The sequence below is a fragment of the Schistocerca gregaria genome, chromosome 4 (assembly GCF_023897955.1).
Source record: "Schistocerca gregaria isolate iqSchGreg1 chromosome 4, iqSchGreg1.2, whole genome shotgun sequence".
Taxonomy (NCBI): domain Eukaryota; kingdom Metazoa; phylum Arthropoda; class Insecta; order Orthoptera; family Acrididae; genus Schistocerca; species Schistocerca gregaria.
In genome coordinates, this window is record NC_064923.1 from 654,932,373 (window position 1) to 654,957,031 (window position 24,659).

Genomic DNA, 24,659 nt, shown 5'->3' on the forward strand with positions numbered 1-24,659 from the left:
CATTTCAGTCCTGTGATATGACATCACACATCTTTATAACACCTGAAAGTTCTCCCGCCAATGCTCATAGCCTCACAACAGGGTTCAAGAAATTCAGAGAGGATCACTACAAGGCTAGAGTTTGTTTCCCGTGGTCCTCGCTCTCTACAAGCAGCAGATACATATCTTCAAAATAAGTCAGAAAACACGGAGAAGCACCCCCAACTCCTGCACTTGGCATCATATTGCTCTCCTACTGGACATTAGCAACAAGCAGTCATGTGGGAGGACAATGACTGCCGCCCTTGTTGGTTCCGGGTTGACCTCACTTCCCAGAGAGATAAGACATGAGAACTTACATCCCTCACTAGAGTTTTTTTCTGACTCTTGTTCCCATGAGCTACGCCCAAATGGGGAAGGAGAGAACTTACAAGCCATATAGAGAAATTCATTTCTAAATTCTCGTCCAATGCTGAAATTATGTGAACGCTGTGCCAACACAAACATGCATGACGTAACACCACCTATCAAAATCAATTTCAAACAACAATTGTCACTGCAAATTTCCAACAAATTCTGTCTCACCCATGATTTAGGATTTCAGTTAAAACTGATATGGTATATCAGATTGAAAGTTATTATGACTGAATGATGTGACTGAAAGCATGAAGTGTAGGTTGTTTACACCATAACTTCCAGCATTCAAGGGGGCGATGAAACATTACATTTTTAAGTACCCTTTAAACCACTCTGTACAACAAAAACATACCGAAAACCAGAGATTAATTTTTGTCAAAGATGTCAAACTTCTTGTGAATTTTGTACAACTGCTACCCTGTGTTGTTCTGATGAGTGAATTTGTAACTTCATTGGCCCGATAAACACTCTTGTACCCTTTTTCTTGTGGGAACTCAAAGATACTGGATGTCAATTTGTGTACTCATGTTTTCTGACAACAATTAACTCATTCATTATACATAATTGTCATTACTGCAAAACCAATTAGCTTCCTTATTTCATTGTCATGAATATAATTTTCGTTGCATTTGTGTAACTTTCCTCGGCAGACAGAACCCCTCTGAGATTAAATATGCCAATCGTTTCATTATCTTACATAATTTTCCATGTACACTGATTGTCACACATCACTGAACAATGACACCACCCAATATGCTCACTGGCCTGATGTACCCCACATTTTTCTTACTACAGGGGGTATATTTAAATATCTATAATTTTTCAAAATTATCAACTTACCTGCACCTTACAGTGTTCTATAAAAGAAATTTTTTCCACCAACACTGAGATGTAAGCTTTTTTTAAAATACATCAGTATCCTTTTCTCTGACATTTATGTGCCTTTTTAACATATTGTCATGCAGTTTCACATATTTTTGTATATTTTACGTATATGGACATCTTTATGCATCTTTGCGCTTATCCAGTTCCTCTCACCACCATCAAAAACTATTTTGCCCATTTCTGCATCATTCCTATTTCCTTTGCACCATTCTTGCCACAATAGACCTTTCATCCATCTTTCTGCATCAATTCAGAAAAGTATCCCTTTTCCTGGCTAAAAACCAGTCAGCATCCTGTTTCTCAAATGCTGTCTAACCCATGGAACCCCCAACCATGCTAACAGTAAGGATTCTTTTCTCTGGATCCCACCCATCCTTTCATAATGACTTACACCTTTTCAGATTCCACCAATTCCTGGCTCCCACAAACCTGGTACTTCAAAAACATATTTCCATGGCACAGGGATCCCACAACCACCTCTGCTCCCTCTGTAAGATACTACTATTCTGCAGTCCCTGCCCCATACATCACATCTCTGAAATTGAATTCCTTGCTTTCAGACACCACCTCCATAAGTTATTCAACCTGCTAACATTCTAGTACTGCCTCAGGACACCACTATCCAATTCCTATTGTACCCACAGTGTTCCTGCTCATTCATCCCCCCCCCCCCCCCCTCCCACAGCTGATAAACCATGCCTAGCTGACCTTTTCAACTTGCCACATCCCAAAAACTCCCTACCAACTCTCCAGCAAATCCAGAGCCAAAACATTCCTGTAACACAGTTGTTAACCTTTCCATCAAAACCCTCAGCTCCACAGAAGTTTCAGTCCTGTCCAAAGGTCTCACCATTAGCCATACACCCAAATTTAATAATGTTAGAATTATCAAAGATCTACTCTCCTTTTCCCGATTTCTGCAATGGAAGCACTTCTTTGCTGCCAATCCCTCCAGCCAAAACCATCCTAATTCCAACATTGAACCATGCCTCTTCCAGTTCATACCACCATCCAACTGTGATCCTCCCCCTCTGCCACCTAACCATCTGTTGGTCACCTTCTATGAATTCCTTACCCTCAATTTGGCCTCACCATCCTTCCCCAGATTCCTTCCACAGAATACTGTGACCTTTCAGTAAAAGAAAGAACAGCCATACAAAATCAAAAAACAAATCCTGCCTAATCATCCTACCTGCAGACAAAAGGTTCCACTACAGTTGTTATGAATTGCAGTGACTGCCTGGCAGAAGGCCTCTGTCAATTATCTGACTTTTGGTCCCTTCAACCCCCCCCCCCCCCCCCCAAAGCCAATTACCTGACTCCTCCACCAATAAACTCTGCCACAATGATCCCATCCCAGAAGTCCAACACAACCTCCAATCCTGCTTTAAGCCTTAGGTCCTCCCCAGAACATTTCCCTCTTCAACCCTGTGACACCCCACATATCCATCTACATGCTTGCCAAAATCCGTAAACCCAACAATCCTTGATGACCTACTGTGGCTGATTATTGTGTCCCCACTGAAATAATTCCACAACCTCCTCCCCTTTCTCATCTCCCACCTTGTTTATTTGCAGCCCTCTGCCAATGCATCTGCCAAATAAGTAAGCTTTCGTGCAAAAAGGCCTTCACTGGAATTAGACAACATATACCCATACATTCATGAAAAACACACACACACACACACACACACACACACACACACACATTGTCAAAAACTTCCTTGTTTGACAGTCTTTTTGTTGTACCTATCTGCAACTTCACATCTCCACCACATCTATCCTTTTCATAATACTGTCATTATTTCATCCTGGGTTTTCTATTGTTTAAAATTCAGTATTGACTTTTCCTCCTGTTAAAGGTGATGTTTGCATCAGACAGTACAGTCCTCTCTTTCTTTGTATGTGAAAGAAATGGCTTTATAATGACATTAAGATCACAGCTGCAAATCAACTCACCATTTCCTACTGCGTGAGGAACTTCTTGTAGTATTAATTTGTTGCTTGTACCTTCAGCCCTGATTCTTTCATTTACTTATGACATTTCTAGGCAACTACATTTTTTCATTGTTTGTTGCAAGTAGCCCATGCTGCCATGTCAGCTTCTCTGACTTACAATGGCAAGGATATCAGGTCACATGGTAATATGTTTTGTGCCATTTCAATTGCTGGACACATTTTCAGAATGGTGTGATGTGCATTTGTGGCATCAGAGAAGAGAAGTAAATTGGTCCACGCGCTACACTTCAATTTTATGATTTTAGGTTCGCAGTGCATGTAAACTTGCTCAGAATCTAAATTCTACAGGTACTTTCAGTGAGAACTGCTGTGCAGACAACTGTGTCTCCTTGCTTAAACTCATCAGTGCACAAAACTAAAAATGAATAAAAAGTTTGTTTGAAAATAAAATATGCTGCTCACGATTTTTGTATCTCGTCAGGTTTACAGACAGCCTGACTCGTATTACCAACCAGCAAACACACTTAATCTGACCTCATTGTAACAGTTTCATTACTAATTTCAGCTTCCTAGCACACCACAATCAGACAACTTAAATATGTCGACTAGAAAGGTGTCAGTTGTTTAATATTTGTGTGACCTGAGGCATGGTAATGGTCGGGTGGGGATGATGGGGTGGAGGGATTAGAGGCTGGAAACTGTGGCACTGACCAGACTTCATACGTTTGTCATTCCACCCTATTGTTTGGGGTCCTAAAAGGCTGGGTATAAGGCTCTTCATGACTGCTTCTGACAGCAGTCTAAAGCCCTTGTGGTGTACTTAGTCCAAGAATTTCAGATAGGAAGGTCACCACGAGCTGTACACCCTACAGCCAAAAACCACCTGTGGCCAAGCAATGGCACTGTAAGATAATAACCGACAGGATCTGCCTACCAGCAGGAAATGCTACTAAGGCACTTTCAACTTGTTTAGAAGCTTTAGAGACCTAACCTTGTGAGGCTGCAGTTGAATCCAGGCGAGTTTCTTGTCGAAGGTGAGGCTTGGAAACTTTAATGATTTCTTTAGTTTTAAGAGAGTATCGTACCAGTCACAATTTGGATTGATTAAAAACATGATGATAATAGTTCAAATGTACACATAATAGATTTATCTCGGACAATTTGAAACCTGCAGTTTATGTCTATAGTTTCAGCCCTCTTAACATTAACTGCAGTTGCTGAGCATCACAGGACTGGAATGTGATGGAGGAGGACTGAAATTCCAACAGTAAACAAGGGACATTAGACATGATATTCGAATTTACACAGTAAATTACTTTTGAAATGAAGTAACATGTTAAATGCACTCCAGAGGGTTACCATCATTCCTGGTACATCATTTTATGAACTGTTAACAGTGACACTAAAGTATCATTCTGAAAGGATCACACTATAATTGGAAAACAATCCCAACAGTCCCTTTCACACTGCACTGGCTGGAAGTTATCTCTGTCTGTATGTATGTATGAAAAAAATGACGAGGTAGCCATTCTAACATATGACTGAGCACTTGCCTATTCCTGTATTACAAGACACAGATAACATATGTGTTAACTACCCAATTTAAAATGCGTGGTTGTATTCTTTGACAGGACTAGAGCTAAAGTTCAGTTCTCTGCCGATTTTCACCTGTGTTGGATCTGCTAACTCTTTAAATTATAATTAGAGTTCAAAACTTAAGTGCTTTAATGCTGCCATTATGTGTGTGTGTGTGTGTGTGTGTGTGTGTGTATGTGTGTGTGTGTGTGTGTGTGTGTGTGTGTGTGTTTGAGGTTTACGGGCGCTAAACAGCGTGGTCATCAGCGCCCATACGCAGAGAAACAGGAACACAAGCGGCGAAGGGACGAAGACGGACGCCGAACAAGGAGAACGGCTAAAAGACACAGGCCTGACGCAGTTCCAAATGCGCACATACAGAGGCAAAACAAGAGGAGAAGAAACACACTAAAAAAGGAAAGGAAACACAAGGAAAAGAGAACAGATACCGAAGGGAAACAAGGAGGTAATCGTGACTGGCGGACCTCTTACCTAAAACCTGGGTGAGCCAGTCACCCAGCAGCACATTAAAACCTTCTCCCTAAAATCCGAGGCAACAGATTGGACAGGACACAAAACCGTAAGACCTTAACCACAGTCGCTGCGTCGTCTTGCAAAATAGAGGGCAAATCCGGTGGCAAGGAAACCACCGCCCTCTGGTCAGAGAATAAAAGACAGTCAAGTAAAATGTGGCGGACAGTAATCTGGACGCCACAAGCACTGCAGATTGGGGGGTCCTCCCGCCGGAGTAAAAAACCATGCATGAAGGGACTGTGTCCAATGCGGAGGCGAGTGAGGAGAACCTCATCCCGCCTGTATGACTGGTAGGACGTACGCCATGGTCGCGTAGTGGCCTTTACCAGACGCAGCTTGTTGTCAGAAACTGCCAACCACTCCTCTTCCCATTGATGCATAACACGAAAACGCAAAAGGGAGGTTACAGCATGGAGGGGGACGGCACATTCAACAACGTGAGGGAGGGAACATGCATCTTTGGCAGCCACATCCGCCAGTTCGTTTCCCCTAATACCCACGTGCCCCGGCACCCAGCAGAAAGAAACCTCCTTCCCCTGCCGTTGCAGGTGTAGTAGGGCATCATGGATGTTCTGGACGACCGTATCCGCTGGGTACAAGTGTTGCATGGTCTGAAGGGCACTCAGGGAGTCATAAAAGATGAGGAACTTAAGACTGGTAACACATCTCATCTGCTCCAATGCCCGCAAGATTGCAAACAATTCGGCATCGAGGATGGTAAACGCCGCAGGAAGCCGTAACTTGACGACTCGATTAGGGAAAACAACAGCACAACCAACAGAGTCCCCCTGTTTAGCGCCATCTGTGAATACAGGTACATGGTCCGGATGCTGGTTTAAAATATCGTAAAATAAGGAGGTAAAAACAAACGCCGGAGTGCAGTTCCTCCGGTTCTCCGACAAGTCTAGAAGGATGCTGGGCCTCTGGAGCAACCAGGGAGGCAGGCGAGTAAAACCTTGTCGTTGGGGGGCCACACGCTCCACACCAAGGGACTCAAGCAAATGCTTGGCACGAATCCCAAATGGTTTTGTTGCCCTGGAACGACTGGAAAAGAGACGTTCCATAGGTGGTCGGGCAACGGTAGGGTACGCAGGGGAGGTAGGACAGGCAAGGAAATGACACACCCGTCGCACCATGAGGAGTTTCCGCCGGATGGCGAGCGGCGGTTCCCCTGCCTCAGCACACAGGCTGGGGATGAGACTGGTACGGAAGGCACCAGTGGCCAGCCTGATACCCTCATGGTGTACTGCGTCAAGGATCTTCAGATATGAAGGCCTTGCTGACCCATACACGGTGCAAGCATAGTCAAGACGCGATCGGACGAAAGCCCTATAAAACTGCAGCAGACGCGCCCGATCTGCTCCCCAGGACCGATGGCTCAGACACTTCAAAATATTCAGTGCCTTCAGGGCCCGCACCTTGAGGTCTTTAAGGTGAGGCAACCACGACAACTTGGAATCAAAAGTGAGGCCCAGGAACCTCACAGTGTCTCTAAAAGGAAGAACGGTGTCCCTCAGACGCAATTCAGGGGAGGTAAAAAGACGCCGAGAACGATTAAAATGAACACACACAGATTTGTCTGCAGAAAAGGTAAAACCCGTCTTTGCAGTCCATGCCTCTAAGCGCTTTATCGTAAGCTGTAACTGCCGACTAGCACTGACAAGACTGGAGGAAGAACAGAAAACAGCAAAATCGTCCACAAACAAGGAGCATTGGGCAGGACTCCGGATAGTGGACGTGATACTGTTAATAGCAACGGCAAAGAGGGTGACACTTAAAACGCTGCCCTGAGGAACACCATTCTCCTGCACGTACAAATCCGATAGCACATTACCAACCCGATACCGAAAGAGGCGGTGAGAAAGAAAGGACCGAATGAAGATGGGGAGATGGCCACGAAAGCCCCACTCATGGAGTTGATTGAGGATAAGGCGGCGCCAAGTAGTGTCATACGCCTTATTAATGTCAAAGAAGACCCCTAGACAATGATGGTTACGTAGAAAGGCCTGCTGGATGGCGGCCTCAAGCAGGGTCAAGTTGTCTATAGTGGAACGACATCTCCAAAAGCCACACCGAGAGGGGCTAAGGAGCTGCCTGGTCTCGAGCAGCCAAACCAGGCGGCGGTTGACCATGCGTTCCAACGTCTTCCCAACACAGCTCGTCAAGGCAATACTCCGATAACTACTGGGATGCGTTCGGTCCTTCCCTGGTTTGAGGAGGGGAATCAAAATTGCCTCCCTCCACGAGTCAGGGTACGTGCCGGATAACCATATCATATTGAAACAGTTCAGGAGAACTTCCGTGGATGGCAGCAATAGGTGCCGCAGCATGCTGTACCGGATTTGATCATGACCAGGCGCAGTATCATGAGCCACAGACAGCGCAGAATCCAGTTCCCACATTGTGAAGGGGCAGTTATAGGGTTCAGAATTTAGAGACCGGAAGTCCAAGTGACCCCTTTCGATGGCAGTGCGGTAGCGGCAGAAATCTGGATCACAGTTAATAGTGGCGGTAGATTCCGCAAAATGCATGGCCAGTGTCTGGGCAATGTCTCTCGGCGCCGTGAGGAGACATCCCTGATGCAGCAATGCCGTGACAGGGAGCTGGCTGAGTTTCCCGGAAATCCTCCTGATGGCTTCCCATACTTTCGTAGAACTAGTGGAGCGAGAGATGGAATTCAAGAACGATTGCCATGACCGTCGTTTGCTCTCTTTAATCACTCGCCGCGCTCTGGCCCTTGCCACCCGAAAGGCCGCAAGATTGTCAGCTGAGGGACGGCACTTGAAGCGGCGCAGTGCTGCATGGCGGGCGCGGATGGCTGAGTGGCACTCAGTGGTCCACCAAGGGACAGGACGCCTCTTGGGATGACCGGATGACCGTGGGTTTGACAATTCAGCAGCATGTGAGATCACGGCTGCAACATGGTCTACCCATTCGTGGACGCTGGCACGGTGTTCCAAAACAGCCAATTGGCTGAAAAGTGTCCAGTCAGCTCTGCGAAGGTGCCACCGGGGCGGCACTGGTAATGCCACAGCCTCATCCAGGAGGCGAATCCAGAGGGGGAAGTGGTCACTAGAATGGAGGTCAGCTGCAGCCTCCCACAGAGCAGAATCCACGAGTGCTGGAGAGCAAAAGGAAAGGTCAATAGCCGATGACGATCCGGAAGCAGTACAGAAATGAGTGGGAGCACCAGGGTTGAGGAGGCACAGTTCTTCAGACATCATGACACTTTCCAGAATGCGACCCCTGGGGCAAGTAGTCGGAGAGCCTCATAAGACATTATGAGCGTTGAAGTCCCCCAGAAGAAGAAATGGGCGGGGGAGTTGGCTAATAAGGTCCGTGAGAGCCTCAGAGTCTATCGCATCCGGAGGTGGTAAATAAACTGAACAGACTGTGAGCCTCCGACCCACAAGAATGTCAACTGCAACTGCTTGCAAGTCGGTGACGAGAGGAGGTCAGATGAGGGGTGCATGTCACGGACAAAAACCGCAACACCACCCTTTCCCCTTTGCCCCGTCAGATCATCTTTTCGATATACGGTATAGCCGCGTAAAGAAGGAGAATCAGTGGCCCGAAAATGTGTCTCTTGGAGACATAAGCACAAGGTGCACTCTCGTATAAGGAGTTGTAATTCGGCCACATGCGTCCTGAACCCATTCAGGTTCCACTGTAATATGGGAGCCAGTGATCAGGGTGGCTGAACTTTCACCCTGCCTCTGTGCTTTGGAGGAGAGACCGTACTGGCCGGAGATATATTCCTGGGGCGAGAAGATCGCCCCCGGTCGACATCAATGTCCATAAGCTCCGATGACGACCCACGGGAGACAGTACGATGGCCTCGTCATCGGACCGAGGCTGACTAGTCTCCTCAGGTGGCAGAACCTTCATCTTCTGAGGCTTTGTCTTGGGGGGCTTGGAATGCAGAGCCTTGTCAACAGTTGGAGGTTGACTCGCCTGGGCAGAAGGCGCCATATGGGGGGAGGCTGGAAGTACCTCAATGTCAGCAACCACGGCCTTGTCCGATGTAGCGGGGAGAGCCGCAGATTGCAAAACAACCGCAGCAGCACAAGTGCACTGGCAAGCGCAGGTTTTAGTGCTAACACTAGCAACCTCCGTTTGTGTAGCAACAGTGGCCAGTTGTACCGGTTTTTTGAGAGCGGAAGCGAAAGATGTTGAAAACACAGGAGGTTGCATGGCCTTAAAGGGCTTCTTGGCCTCACCATAGGGGATGCGCTTAGATGTTTTAATCTCCTGTACCTTCCGTTCTTTGAGATAGATGGGGCAGATCCGGCTCCAGACAGGGTGACTCCCAGAGCAATTCACGCACTTCACAGGCGATGAACAATCGGCTCCGTCATGGGCAGGCTGACCACATTTACCACAAGTGGCTATCCCATTGCACCCCAACGTAGTATGCCCAAAGCGCTGACATTTAAAACAGCGCATTGGGTTGGGGAAATATGGCCGTACGGGCAAACGTAAGAACCCCGCTTTAACATGCTCCGGGAGTCTCGGGCAACTGAATATGAGAATAAACGAGTCAGATTTGACAAGGTCCCCATTGACTCGTTTCATAATGTGCTGCACGTCAACAATTCCTTCGTCAGCCCACTCAGATTTTAGCACGTCTATGGGGATATCCACCAAGTCCCTACACGTCACAACACCCTTACTATAATTCAAAGTGGAGTGGAGCTCGGTCTCGACAGCGTACTCTCCTAGACAATTTGCTTTCCGCAGGGCAGCGACTTGACGGGAACTAGAAGTTTCAACTAACAGAGTCCCATTGCGCAGTCACTTTACAGATTTCAGTGTTCCTGAAATTCCCTCAAGACCCTTGTGGATGTAAAAGGGAGAAACCCTCTCAAAGCTACCCTCCTTCCTTTTAATAATCAAAAACACATTCTGATTATCAGCATGTGCTCCGTTACTACATTCTGTTAAATCTCTAGCAACACCAGGCGCTGGAGGACTCGCAGCGCGTAGCCGCTTTTTCGATGGGGTGTGTTTTCCTACCAGCGGCCCACCCAAGCCACTGGTAGGGGGAAATGTAGAGGTCGAAGGGTCCATTGCAGTCCCACGAGCAGCTAGGGAACTAAAAGTCCGCTCAGACAGAGCCCCGCATGCCTGAGTAAGCCTTATACAACTGGGGTGCAGCAGGTGCCCCAGAGGTTGCCCGCTTGCGACTGTTCCACCCCAACAGCCATGCATCTTCTAGGCGCGGAGCACACCGAAAGATTGAGGGGTTTTTATAGAGGTTGGCCTTCCTCGCAATCCAGGTGGTCAAGCCAAGATTACCATTCCCCGCAGCACACAACATTTCACCGCCGCGCCGTACGGTGGTCGCTGAAGCATGTCCGGGGGTTACGGTGACAGGACACTGGCGGCGCAGACCAGTCCCCAGCTCAGGACCCCGGGGTCGCCAAGCCCGTACTCAGCAAGTGAATGCTGAGCCCCTGGGGGCGCCATTATATGTGGCTCTGCTAATATTTTACAATCAAAAGGACTCAACCCTCCAGGATCCCATATCTACCAAAGGTTACAGTTTGCCAGAAGGTAATATGCTCACTCATTAACTGAAGATTACGTATTATGTCAAAACAATGACTGTACGGACTCTCACCTACATAAGTTTTATATTGGAAATTTGATTGTCTTTCACAAGAAATTCTCTTGAAGTGTGGATTTTTAATTTAAACTAAATAAGTAATTACCTTCATCTCAAAAAATGAATGCAATGCTGCACATATTTCAGACTTCTCCAATTGTAGGAAGAAAACCCACAAAATTAAGTTGAAAACATACAAACTTGTGGACCAATGTTGAGATTCAAATAAATTTCACATGGCGTGTTAACACACTGACTGCTTGGTGAAGTCTTTGCTGTACACAATGAGGCAGAGAATTTTCAACATACGATGTAGTGAGAAAAAAATAAATAAAATTTTTTAAAAAATTGGTCGGTAAAGGGCACTGAATTAAAAGAGTTATGTTATTTGGATTATAAAAAAAGAGAAAGTTCTGTATAACATGGATGTACATTGGAATTCTATAAGGGCATGTGGAAAAGTAATTCCCCCAAATTTTTTATGTGGAAACTCTTAAAGCTTTTTAAATGAAACAAACATTATTAATATTCTACATCTTTATTCTTCATGACTACCGATTTGCAGCTCTCTATTGTGTGAGGGCTCCAAATTGTAGGGTGTAACATGGTGGTGTGAGACGTGTCTATGTCAGTACTTGAGAAACTGCATGCTCTAGTTTCGAATTTGAACAGTTCATCACACTTGGACCACCCTCTCCTTCAGCATGACAATGCCAGCATCTGCAACAATCCCACACCTTAGGTTCACTGTCATTAATCATCTTCCATACAGTCTCAACTTGATCTCATCCCATTTTCATCTGTTTCCAAAACTAAAAGAACAACTTCGAGGACTTCAGTTTCATAGCGATAAAGTGGTGTAAGCAGAGGTGACGTTGTGGCACCATCAACTAAGTCAAACATTCTACAGTATCAACAAACTGGTCTCTGATTGGCAGAAATACATTCTTCACCAGAGTGACTATGTTGAGAAATAAATACGCATACATGAAGAATAAAGATGTAGAATGGTACTTCCTGGCAGATTAAAACTGTGTGCCGGACCGAGACTCGAACTCAAGACCTTTGCCTTTTGCGGGCATGTGCTCTACCATCTGAGCTACCCAAGTACAACTGACGCCCCTTCCTCACAGCTGCAGTTCGCAGGAGAGCTTCTGTAAACTTTGGAAGGTAGGAGACGAGGTACTGGCAGAAGTAGAGCTGTGACGACAGGGCGTGAGTCGTGCTTGGGTAGTTCAGACGATAGAGCACTTGCACGCGAAAGGCAAAGGTCCCAAGTTCGAGTCACAGTCCGGCGCACAGTTCTAATCTGACAGGAAGTTTCTTATCAGCACATACCCCACTGCAGAGTGAAAATCTCATTCAAGATGTAGAATGTTAATAAGATTTGTTTTATTTAAGAAGCTGTAAGTGTTTTCACATAAGAAATTCAGAGCATTACTTTTCAGCACACCATCATACTAATGAATTTTTTCAGCACACCATCACACTAATGAATTCAGGTGAGTGATAGAAAAACATAAAACCAAGAAGATACACAAGGACACAAATGAGTCAAGTTCATTGTTAATAGAACGCAATTTTACTTACGTATCATCAGTTTCCATATCTGCTTCCTTTGAAATCTGTGCATGGTAGCTGACTACTGCAGACTCTGCACTGTTAAGCGCACTCTTAAGGCTTTCAACTGACACATACCTCCGGTAGCGTACAAAAAGGAGCAGTAACCCTAATGCTGCTAGTAGCTTTGAAGAATCCTGCACAATAATAAAATTGAATAAAAGTATATTTTATACATATCTACCCCAAGAAGAGATGTGTTTGGAAAGTACGGTTATGACACATTTCATCAACAGATAAATGCCTACTTACTCAAGAAAAATACTTGGTATATACACAAGTATAGTACCATACTACACATGTATACTACTGCGCTTCATGTGACCATCATTGCACATCAAGCTTCTGTATGCTCGTGGCACCCGTTCCTATTGGCTATTAACCTCCTTTGTTGCAAGTGTTTTCCTTCAAAATGGTGAAAATCAAGAAGTTACTCTTCACTATGTCATGACTATGGAATTGGCCTCTCGTCAAGAAAAGTCAAACAGCTGTCATAGCATCACCTGCAGTTTCAATTCCATTAAGTGGTGGGCTACCCAGATTTCATCCCATTTCATAACAGAGTAAGAATTCTTCACCTGCTCCACTCAGTCACCCCAAATGAAATTTCTTTTGCAATTTTCAGCTGACCCTTTTGTTGCTGCAGGTGCCTTAAAAAAGACACAGTGCCAGAGCTTTCCCCAGGTGCTGTAGACAACTTGATGTACACCAGTCCTTTTTTTTTTCAAAGTACTGTAGATACATGTAATTATGGTACAGATAGACCCTATAAATGACAAGACACATTTAAAAGCGGTGTTACTCAGTTACCTGTGGGATGTAGATGCCATAACACATTCACCACATATCATGCAGCTTTGTTGCATACTGCCCGACTTCTGGCTGTGTTTCTGCCCTATTTACCCAGTGGCTCTTCAGAGTTTCAGTTGTTTAGTTGGAATATGTAGGGGCATTTGTTCTTGGGGTCTCCTTTTGACATTTATGGTTTCTCTTTAAGTTTCTGGCTATTCTTCAAAACTGGCATTATTGCACAGTGGCAAATGTCATAGCAATAACTAGCTTAGAAACCCTGCATTGCCTGGGTATTTGTTTAGAGCTGTGCCCCGGACTTTGTATGTGTGGAATTTATTTTTGACTTATAAGCTTCTTTGTATTCAATGTTTGGGGTACTATGGTTGGGAATATGAACGAAGAACTTATTTGCTTAATTATCACAGGGGAGAGCCATGGAGAATTGGTCGTGTGAAAAGCAACTGACACAAAGGTCCACACCTGTAACACACAGCCTCTGGCCTTGTTTATGGTCACGGCAGAACATAAACCACCACGAATTTTACATGTTTAAAGTGAAATGGTAAACTGTCAGGAATAAGCAGGATGTGGGGTATAAAAATTCGCTAGCCTGTGCCACTTCCCATCAACATTTGCACTTCTGTACTGTTATGATGGAGAGAAGTGATGTTCTCGAGCTGCAGCAAGTCTCGCTTCATTGTATAATTGAGACCACATTGTCGAGGTCTTTTAGCCATTCTGGTTTATTCAGAAAGACTGTTCCCTAGGCATTTTTATGACCACATTGTCGAGGTCTTTTAGCCATTCTGGTTTATTCAGAAAGACTGTTCCCTACGCATTTTTATTTGTAAAAAAATGAAAGCAAAATGTTGTGAGAAGGAAACCACATCACAAAGCAAACTTAATAAATTCATTTTATCTAGCAAAGAATATAACAAAAACCTACTGAAAGAAGCAAAGTAGAGCCATTAAGTTTTTAACACACAAATTGAAATCAGTATATCTGTATACTTTAGCCAAGTAAATTCAGTGCTAGTTTGTATTTTTAGGATGACTGTGGTGCTTAATTCTCTCACTGACATAAACTTCCGAAAATACTTCTGGCCTTGAGGCAAAAAAGACTTCCATGGGAAGGAAGTCAAATATAAATAAAACCTATCACAATAAGCACAGCAACACTGCCTTGTTTTTAATGCACAACGTAAAATTGGTAAATCCTGGTATTCCAGTCAAGTAAATTTGCTGTTAGTTTATATTCAAAAAGATAATATTGCAGCGCTTAATTCTGTCACTGGCGTAAATTTCCAAAAACACCTCTGTCATTGAGTTAAAAAAAAAACTAACAGTGCCATCTATTGGTTCTTTTTGTGCTATGTAGTGAGGACTGAACTTCCTAACTACTAAGCTGAGCAGACAAAGTTAAATAAAACTTTAAATTATATATGTTGCCCCATACTAAGCTCAAGTCATCCACGAAAATTTGTCTAGTAGTTTTGGATTTTAGCTTGTTCAGACAAACAGACAGATGCAATAGTTTTAGATAAACTTTAAATCATTATATATTTGTTTCCATGATCCAATTTTGATGTAGTAAAGCCTACACATTACCCCAAGCTACGCTCAAATTACTAGTAAAACACTATGCAAACTCGTCTAGTAGTTTAGGAGATTATAAAGTAATTGGATAGCCAAAAGATCTACTCACCAACCGGCAGCAGGAGGCCACATATATAAAAAAAGGTTTTAGGTACGCAAGCTTTCTTCTGGCAGAAGACTTGAACCCTAAGGAAAAGGAGTAAAGGAAAAGGGCTGGAGAGGTTTAGGAATAGCCCACTGGCTACGGAATCTTGCATACCTAAAAGAGTTTTTTGTATGTGTGTTCTCCTGGTGAGTAGATTTTTTTTACTATCCAACTACATTATATTGTCAAAAATTGGTTATTTCCATCGTTATATTAGTTTAGGCGATTAGCATGTTCAAACAGACAGACATGAAGGTTTTATGGCTTTATTCTTAGTATTGATACACACTCCTGGAAAATGAAATAAGAACTCCGTAAATTCATTGTTCCAGGAAGGGGAAACTTTATTGACACATTCCTGGGGTCAGATACATCACATGATCACACTGACAGGACCACAGGCACATAGACACAGGCAACAGAGCATGCACAATGTCAGCACTAGTACAGTGTATATCCACCTTTCGCAGCAATGCAGGCTGCTATTCTCCAATGGAGACGATCGTAGAGATGCTGGATGTAGTCCTGTGGAACGGCTTGCCATGCCATTTCCACCTGGCACCTCAGTTGGACTAGCGTTCATGCTGGACGTGCAGACCGCGTGAGACGACGCTTCATCCAGTCCCAAACATGCTCAATGGAGGACAGATCCGGAGATCTTGCTGGCCAGGGTAGTTGACTTACACCTTCTAGAGCACGTTGGGTGGCACGGAATACATGCGGAAGTGCATTGTCCTGTTGGAACAGCAAGTTCCCTTGCCGGTCTAGGAATGGTAGAACGATGGGTTCGATGATGGTTTGGATGTACCGTGCACTATTCAGTGTCCCCTCGACGATCACCAGAGGTGTACAGCCAGTGTAGGAGATCGCTCCCCACACCATGATGCCGGGTGTTGGCCCTGTGTGCCTTGGTCGTATGCAGTCCTGATTGTGGCGCTCACCTGCACGGCGCCAAACACGCATACGACCATCATTGGCACCAAGGCAGAAGCGACTCTCATCGCTGAAGACGACACGTCTCCATTCGTCCCTGCATTCACGCCTGTCGGGACACCACTGGAGGCGGGCTGCACGATGTTGGGGCGTGAGCGGAAGACGGCCTAACGGTGTGTGGGACCGTAGCCCAGCTTCATGGAGACGGTTGCGAATGGTCCTCGCCGATACCCCAGGAGCAACAGTGTACCTAATTTGCTGGGAAGTTGCGGTGCGGTCCCCTACGGCACTGCGTAGGATCCTACGGCCTTTGCGTGCATCCGTGCGTCGCTGCGGTCCGGTCCCAGGTCGACGGGCACGTGCACCTTCCGCCGACCACTGGCGACAACATCGATGTACTGTGGAGACCTCACGCCCCACGTGTTGAGGAATTCGGCGGTACGTCCACCCGGCCTCCCGCATGCCCACTATACGCCCTCGCTCAAAGTCTGTCAACTGCACATACGGTTCACGTCCACGCTGTCGCGGCAAGCTACCAGTGTTAAAGACTGCGATGGAGCTCCGTATGCCACGGCAAACTGGCAGACACTGACGGCTGCGGTGCACAAATGCTGCGAAGCTAGCGCCATTCGACGGCCAACACTGCGGTTCCTGGTGTGTCCGCTGTGGCGTGCGTGTGATCATAGCTTGTACAGCCCTCTCGCAGTGTCCGGAGCAAGTATGGTTGGTCTGACACACCGGTGTCAATGTGTTCTTTTTTCCATTTCCAGGAGTGTAGATGACAGTAAGATGGACGTTTTGTGTCACAAAATGTGATGACTTTTACAAAATCTGAAGGTGACATTCTCTATATCCTACAGCACATCATTCTTTCCTTCCTCAAGAAGTTGTATTAACTCTTTAGAATTGAAGAGATGGTGAAACTTTCGAAAAAGGAGCAGCTTAGCAAAATGTTTATCTGAATCAATCTGTAGTGAATTTTATCTAGATCAACAGTTTTTCAATGGCACAAGCCTATTTTAGTTAAAGATCTTTATCTTTGAAACAGTTTATTCCATGCAAATCAAGTAGCTTGTGGGTGTAGGTCAATGACTAACAAAGTTTAAAGCCAGGAGGGTTATGGGAACGTGGAATATATTGCATGGAGAGTCCCCCCTGCACAATTCTGAAAATCTGGTGTTGGTGGGAAGGATCCCGATGGCACAGGCTGTAAAGCAGTCTTTAAACTGAAGAACATTATGTTGGGTAGCATGCTCAGCAACTATGTGGTCCAGCTGTTCCTTGGCCACAGTTTGTCGGTGGCCATTCTTGCGGACAGACAGCTTGTTAGTCGTCGTGCAAATATAGAGCGCAGCACAGTGGTTGCAGCTTAGCTTGTAGATCATTGGCTAGTTTCACAAGTAGTCCTGCCTCTGATGGGATAGGTAAAGATTGTGACTGGACTGGAGTAGGTGGTGATGGGAGGATGAATGGGACAGGTCTTGCATATAGGTCTATTACAGGGATATGAGCCATGAGGCAAGGAGTTGAGAGCATGGGTTGTGTGTGGATGGGTGAGTTTGATGGGTGAGAAGGATAGTGGGTAGGACATTCCTCATTCCAGGGCACAATAAGAGGTAGTCGGAAGTAGTCGGAACCCTGGTAGAGTATGGGATGCAGTTCCTCAAGCCCTAGGCGGTACCAAGTTACCTGAGGAATGCTCTTTTGTGACTGGATGGAGGGGGGGGGGGGACTTTGGGAGGTGAGGGCTGACTGGAGGGATAAGGCGTAGGAGATCTGTTTCTGTACAAGACTGGGAGGGTAATTATGGTCTGTGAGGCCTCAGTGAGACCCTTTGTAAATTTCGAGAGGGACTGCTCATCACTACAGATGTGACAGCCATAGATAGTAGGCTGTATGGAAAGGCTTCTCAGTACAGAATGGATGGCAGCTGTCAAAGTGGAGGTATTGCTGGTGGCTAGTAGAATTCATATGGCCAGAGGTGCTGATGTAACCATCTTTCAGGTGGAGATCGACATCGGGGAAGATGGCTTGTTGGATTGAGGTGGAACAGGTGAAGTGAATCAGAGAGAAGATGTTTAGGTTCTGGAGGAATGTGGATAGGGTGTCCTCACATTGGTCCAGATCACGAAGATGTCATGAATGACTCTGAACCAGATGATGGGTTTGGGTGGTTAGAAAGGATTCCCCTACATGGTCCATGCACAGGTTGGCATAGGATGATGTCATGCAGGTGCCCATCATCATGCTCCAGATTTGTTTGTAGACAGTGCATTCAAAAGAGAAGTAATTGTTGGATGAGAATATAGTTGTAGCATGTAAGTAAATAACAGGTCAAGCGCCAAAAAATGAAAATTTGAGTTAAAGGTGAAATTCCACTGTAACCCCAGTGCCAATAACATCTACTCTGATACAAGTGCCAGAACAGTGCAAACAGTATTTACAGCTGTCACAAGATGGCACTCACATCTAACACCGACATTGATGTTCAAATAACAAGTCATGCGCCCTATGTTATTGTCTTGGTGCATACTTGCGTGAATTGTTGACAGTTGAAGTAGTTCTGTGGTTTGTTTGCAACAATAGGACACTGCTGAAGTAATTATTACAGATACATAATACACAATATTGAAAAATGGAAAGGATAACTGCACCAAAACGGAGGAAGAGAGGTGAAGGTAGTGTTCAAACTGAAAGGAAGAAATTACGCAGCGAAGGAATGGAATATACTCGAAAAGACAGCACTGTGGTTCCAGCTAAAGAGGCTCCCAAGCACCATGTAGGCCTTGACTGCTGTTTTAATTTTAATTACAAGGGTTGGAATCTGAATAAGTTATGTTCTAATATTTTAATGCATTTAATTTGTTATTGAAACAAATTTCGTGTGGACAAAAATCATCTTTTTGATTATGAGGTTATAGTTAACTACTTGAATGAAATTATTTACTTACCTGCAAATACCTAGGCATGTTGATTTAAACATATAATATACACTGCTTCACTCTTTCAGGTCTCCTGTAAATGTCAGTTTAAGTGCAGGCACCTTTCATATGACCATTAACTTAAGGTGTTTAAGGAATTCTACTCACTAAAAATAACTATGCAGTGTCTCACATACATGTTTGTAAAGTGAAGAGGTGAAGATCAAAAGCAATAATGATAATAACGAAACTGCCCAGTTGTCTACTGAGGAAGGTGCAGGACAACTGGTCATCTCCAAGAAGAATAACGTAACTGTATGTTACACATTGCCTGATGGTGAGGTTCTTGCTTTGACCAACATTAACACAAATGATACAGAGTGGTGAAATTGTATATGAAGAAAAGCGAGGAAATAAGACAAAACAGCAGAAATATACAGAAGATGAAAAGCTGGTTGTTGCTCATATTAACACTACACCAAGACAAGAAAGCCACTATTCAAGGGAAAAATTGGGTGACACACAATACTTAAGTGAAGACCTGACTGTTTATCATTTATTTAAGGAATTTCAAAGGCAACATGAAGACACTTAACATTACATAATGCTTCTATGCAAAAGTCTTTAAATACAAACTCCCCAAGCTAAAATTTCATCATTTGCCAAGTGACACTTGTTCTACATGTGACCTTTTTAAAGCCAAATTGAGGTGTGATCCCAAAAATAAAGACAACAAACTGCAGCTAGAATGCCATCACCGAAAAGCAAAGAAAGCTTCGGATTCCATGAAAGCTGTCACAATCGAGAGTCAAGGGCCTAACTTTGAAGTATGTACAGCTGCAATGGATTTGCAAAAAGTGATTTCTCTTCCTTCATTAAGGCACAGTGAAATGCACTATTTACGACAGCTCTCTAATTACAGCTTTTGCATTCAAGTTGGTGATAATCAAACTGGTCACATGTTTCTCTGAGATGATGCCCTATGTGGCAGGGGTGGGAATGAAACTGCTTGCTATGTGCACAAAGCTTTTACTTCAACACTTAGTTGTAAAAATAAACTATTAATGTGGAGAGCTGTGAGCAGAACAAAAACAAGATGATGATGTTTCTGTGGGTTTACCTTACAGCAAAGGGTTATTTTGAGGAGGAGGAGGAGGTGGTTAGTGTTTAACGTCCCGGTGACAACGAGGTCATTAGAGACAGATCGCAAGTTTGGGTTAGGTAAGGATGGGGAAGGAAATCGACCGGCATTTGCCTGAAACGATTTAGGGAAATAACGGAAAACCTACATCAGGATGGCTGGAAACGGGATTGAACCGTCGTCCTCCCGAATGCGAGTCCAGTGTGCTAACCACTGTGCCACCTCCCGGGGTTGGAATGACTCCTTACCCTCTCCCTTAAAACCCAAATCCTTTCATCTTTCCCTCTCCTTCCCTCTTTTCTGATAAAGCAACATTGGGTTAGAATTTAATGTTGTTTCCTCAGTTGTTTCATAAAACTACCAATTTTTACGCAGAGTATGACTGTTGTAGTTGTTTGCACATAGTTTCTCACATATCCCTGCACTAGCACCAAGAGTCACACTGCACTAGCACCAAGAGTCAAATGTTACGTGATTGTTCGACCAAGGTCAATACCGTATTGAGTGCTTCGGCTTACTGGGAAATCTCAAGCTGACTTTGAATGCAAACATTGTTTGTCAAGCCCCATCCTTCTGGATTGTTCCAAATAAATTTGTATCAAACCTCAATTGCCAAAGCTTCATCTTTAAATGAAATGTGACCCCTATATGAGTCTCTTAAACAATGTAAAAATGTTTACCTCAGCAGCAATAGAGTAATCTGCGAATATAAACTCGGCCTCATATTTTTTGAAAGACAAATCTGGAAAAAAAACCTAAGCAAAGAAGGGAAAGCTGAAAGGTGGAAGGAGTACCATATATTCTGGAATAATTCACAGATGTTTTTCCTGAATTTAGTGGACAAAAAACTGGGATGTGCAGATTATTCGAAACAAGGTTGGTACTGATCTGCCTCCAACAATAGATCCCATTACACTATTGCATTGTTGCGGCCCAAGTCTGTGACATTTTATTAGCACATTAGAAGTGAAGTATTAACAACGTCTTTTAAACTTGTTAATTATGGCTACAAGTTCTCATTATTTCTCATACACTGTTAAAGAATAACTGAAAATTATCAAATGGAAAAATCAAATGGCTGGATTTGTCCCAGATTTGTGAGTGGGTGAAAAGGCATGGGACTCCATTCCACAACCATTGGTGGAAAATCCTTCAAAAAATGTGTCATAAATCCACTGTATGGAACAGAGGATAACACTCTATGGGAAGATGGTGATGACAATTATTCTCCTGTTAGTGATGACAATGAAAGTGATGAGGAATAGGGAGCATATGTACTGACTAAAATATTTTATTGCACATATTACATTCTTAAACATGGTAACATGCATATTATTTTTTTTTTTTTTTTGCAGGTAGGCCTAGACTCCCCCCTCCCCCCAGCTGGCGGGGTTAATGTAACCCGGCTGCCTAATGGGCCAGATGGCAGGCCCGCTGGCCAGCCAGCTGTATGCTGCTGAATAGGTTGCATTTTAATGATTCATCAACCTGTACAACAGCATGTGAAGAGTATGACATGGTTCTTCAAATCAATTGATACTTTGAACCCATCATTACATTAAAACAAATCAAAGCAACAACAACAACAAAATTTTTCCCTCCCTCAAAATTAGGATGCGCAGATTATTCGAGGGCGCAAATCATTCGAGTATATACATTATATAGAGGATCTACATAAGGGAGGTGAACTTGAAAGCAGTATTATAGAAGTGGACATCCGTGAAGATGAAATGGCAAATACGATAACACAAGAAGAATTTGATTAAGCTCTGAAAGATCTGATCTCAGTCAAAACAAGGCTCCGGGAGTAGACAATATTCCATCAGAACTAGTGATAGCCTTGGGAGAGCAAGCCATGATAAAACTTTTCCATTTGGCGTGGAAGATGCACAAGACTGGCGAAATACCTTCAGACTACAAGAATTCCAAAGGAAGCAGTTGCTGGCATGTATGAAAATTACTGAACAATCAGTTTAATAAGTCATGGTTGCAAAATACTAACATGAATTCTTTACAGAAGAATGGAAAAACTGGCAGAAACACACCTCAGGGAAGATCAGTTTGGATTTCTGAGAAATGTAGGGACGGTGAAGCAATACTGACCCTACGACTTATCTTAGAAGATAGGTTAAGGACAGCCAAACCTACATTTATAGCATTTGTGGACTACGACAAAGCTTCTGACAGTGTTGACTGGAATACTCTCTTTGACATTCTGAAGGTAGCAGGAGTAAAATACAGGAAGCGGATTGCTAATTAAAACGAGTACAGAAATAAAATGGGCATGAATGGAAAGCAGTAGTCGGGAAGGGAATGAGACAGGATTGTAAACCATCCCAGATGTTATTCAATATGTACATTGAACAAGCAGTAAAGGAAACCAAAGAAAAATTTGGAGCAGGAATTACAGTTAAGGGAAAATAAATAAAAACTTGGTTTGCCAATGACATTGTAATTCTGGCAGACAGCAAGGGACTTGAAAGAGCAGTTGAACGGAATGGACAATATCTTGAGAGGAGGACATAAGATGAACATCAACAAAAGCAAAACAAGGAAAATAGAATGTAACTGAATTCAATCATCAGGTGATGCTACAAGAATTAGATTAGAAAATGAGACACTTAAAGTAGTTTGCTATTTGGGCAGCAAAATAAATGATGAAGGTCAAAGTAGTGAGGATATAAAATATTTTCTGGCAATGACAAGAAAAGCACTTCTGAAGAAGAGAAATTTGTAAACATCAAATACAGATTTAAGTGTTATGAATCCTTTTCTGAAGGTATCTGTCTGGAGTGTAGCCATGTATGGAAGTGAAACACGCATGATAAACAGATTAGATAAAAAGAGAAAAGTAGCTTTTGAAATTTAGTGCTATGGAAGAATGCTGAAGCTTAGAGGGGTCAATCACGTAGCTAATGAGGAGGTATCGATTAGAGTTGGGAATACAAAGAATTTGCAGCGCAACTTGACCCCAAGAAGTGATCGGTTGATAGGACACATTCTGAGACATCAAGGGATCACCAACTTGGGAGAAAGTGTGGGTGATAAAAACTGTAGTGGAAGACCAAGAGGTGAATACAGTAAGCAGATTCAGAAGATGTAAGTTGCAGTAGTTATTTGGAGATGAAAAAGCTCACACAAGATAGAGTGGCACGGAGAGCTGCATCGAACCGGTCTTCAGAGGGAAGACCCCAACAACAACAAGTGCCATCATGATTTATTTTACTAATAGGCAAACCTGACAATATTTCACACAAATAAGAAAACCTCATTTTATCTCTGAAGATTAATATTACTTTCTTATTTATTATGTAGTCATCTGTGGCTCACCTCTTGATACTCTCTGGAGATATTCCTCTCAAGTGCTTGAAACATCATTTCTGTAAGAATTTTGTTGTTATAGAAAGATGTCACAAGCTGAGATGCTACGTATGGCAGATCCTGTACCTTCTTCAAGATTGCTATATTTTCTAGCTGCAAAAATGGTCAAATTAATGCTTAAGCATTGACTAACAAAAGAAACCACCTTTAAACATATTTCATCATTAGGTGCACTTGTCCTTACCAGTCCTGCATCTTTCTTCATTATTACTAAAATTGCAGTAACAAATTTGTTGAATGTTTTAACAAACAAATCATTCGAAACGCCAAACATTTTTGACAGTAACATCAGTGTATTAATCATTGCTGTTCTTGTTTCAGCAAAATTCTGTAAGATAAAAAATATGGTCAGAGAGGACTGTCAAGCTAATACAATTATTAGCATACAATATTTCAAAATCTCCACAGGAACTATTACTCTGTAAAACTATATATATATATATATATATATATATATATATATATATATATATATATATATATGTGTGTGTGTGTGTGTGTGTGTGTGTGTGTGTGTGTGTGTGTGTGTGTAACATTAAGGAATGTCTGAGTCACACACATTACAGGGTTGTGAATTCCGCACAACAAACTTGCACCCTAGCACTGATGGCAATGTGGGAATGTGCTCGTCTAAGGTGAGATGAGAATTTCTATTAACTACTGGAATTACATCATTATTCTGTTTTGTACAAAGCTTAGCAAAAATAGAAACTTATCTTTACTACACAAAAGTTTTACCTCAATATGTAATTTCAGGCCTTCTTTTGTAAATGCCAGGTCTGTCAGCGACGAAACACAGTCCCCCAGTAAATTAGCTACAGTATTGAAAAGCATCGATAAGTTCTTTCCACTCAGGATCTTCTTATAATAGTCAGAAATATGATGCATCACTCCACAAGCAGAGTAGACAAACATAACCCTACAACCTGCAAGGTTACAAATCAACCAACATTTAAAATAAGAATTAAGTTGTGCCATATTAGCATAGCATAAATTTTATGAATACTAGCAGTTTGTGATGCTTACACTACTAGTACAAGTCTAATACTCTTAATACTCTACCAGTGTTTTAAACAATAGCCAAAAAAGCAATATTAATGTGCCCATTACTTTCAATAACACCACTAATCCTTTAACAGCAAAGGTGAGGATTGACAATGGAGGAGAGCAGAA

At 43.3% G+C, this 24,659-nt stretch overlaps 1 protein-coding gene across 8 annotated transcripts in view; it reads right to left on the minus strand.

Moving 5' to 3' along the window:
• Positions 1–24,659, minus strand: part of LOC126267401 (condensin-2 complex subunit G2-like) — a 266,223-nt gene that overhangs the window by 47,520 nt on the left and 194,044 nt on the right. For all 8 annotated transcript variants that reach the window (XM_049972616.1, XM_049972609.1, XM_049972615.1 and 5 more), the window contains exons 18-21: positions 24,225–24,412; positions 23,671–23,814; positions 23,436–23,579; positions 12,548–12,714 (exon numbers count right to left, since the gene is read on the minus strand). In XM_049972616.1, the coding sequence (XP_049828573.1) occupies positions 12,548–12,714; positions 23,436–23,579; positions 23,671–23,814; positions 24,225–24,412 (643 nt within the window). The remainder of the gene's footprint in view (positions 1–12,547; positions 12,715–23,435; positions 23,580–23,670; positions 23,815–24,224; positions 24,413–24,659) is intronic.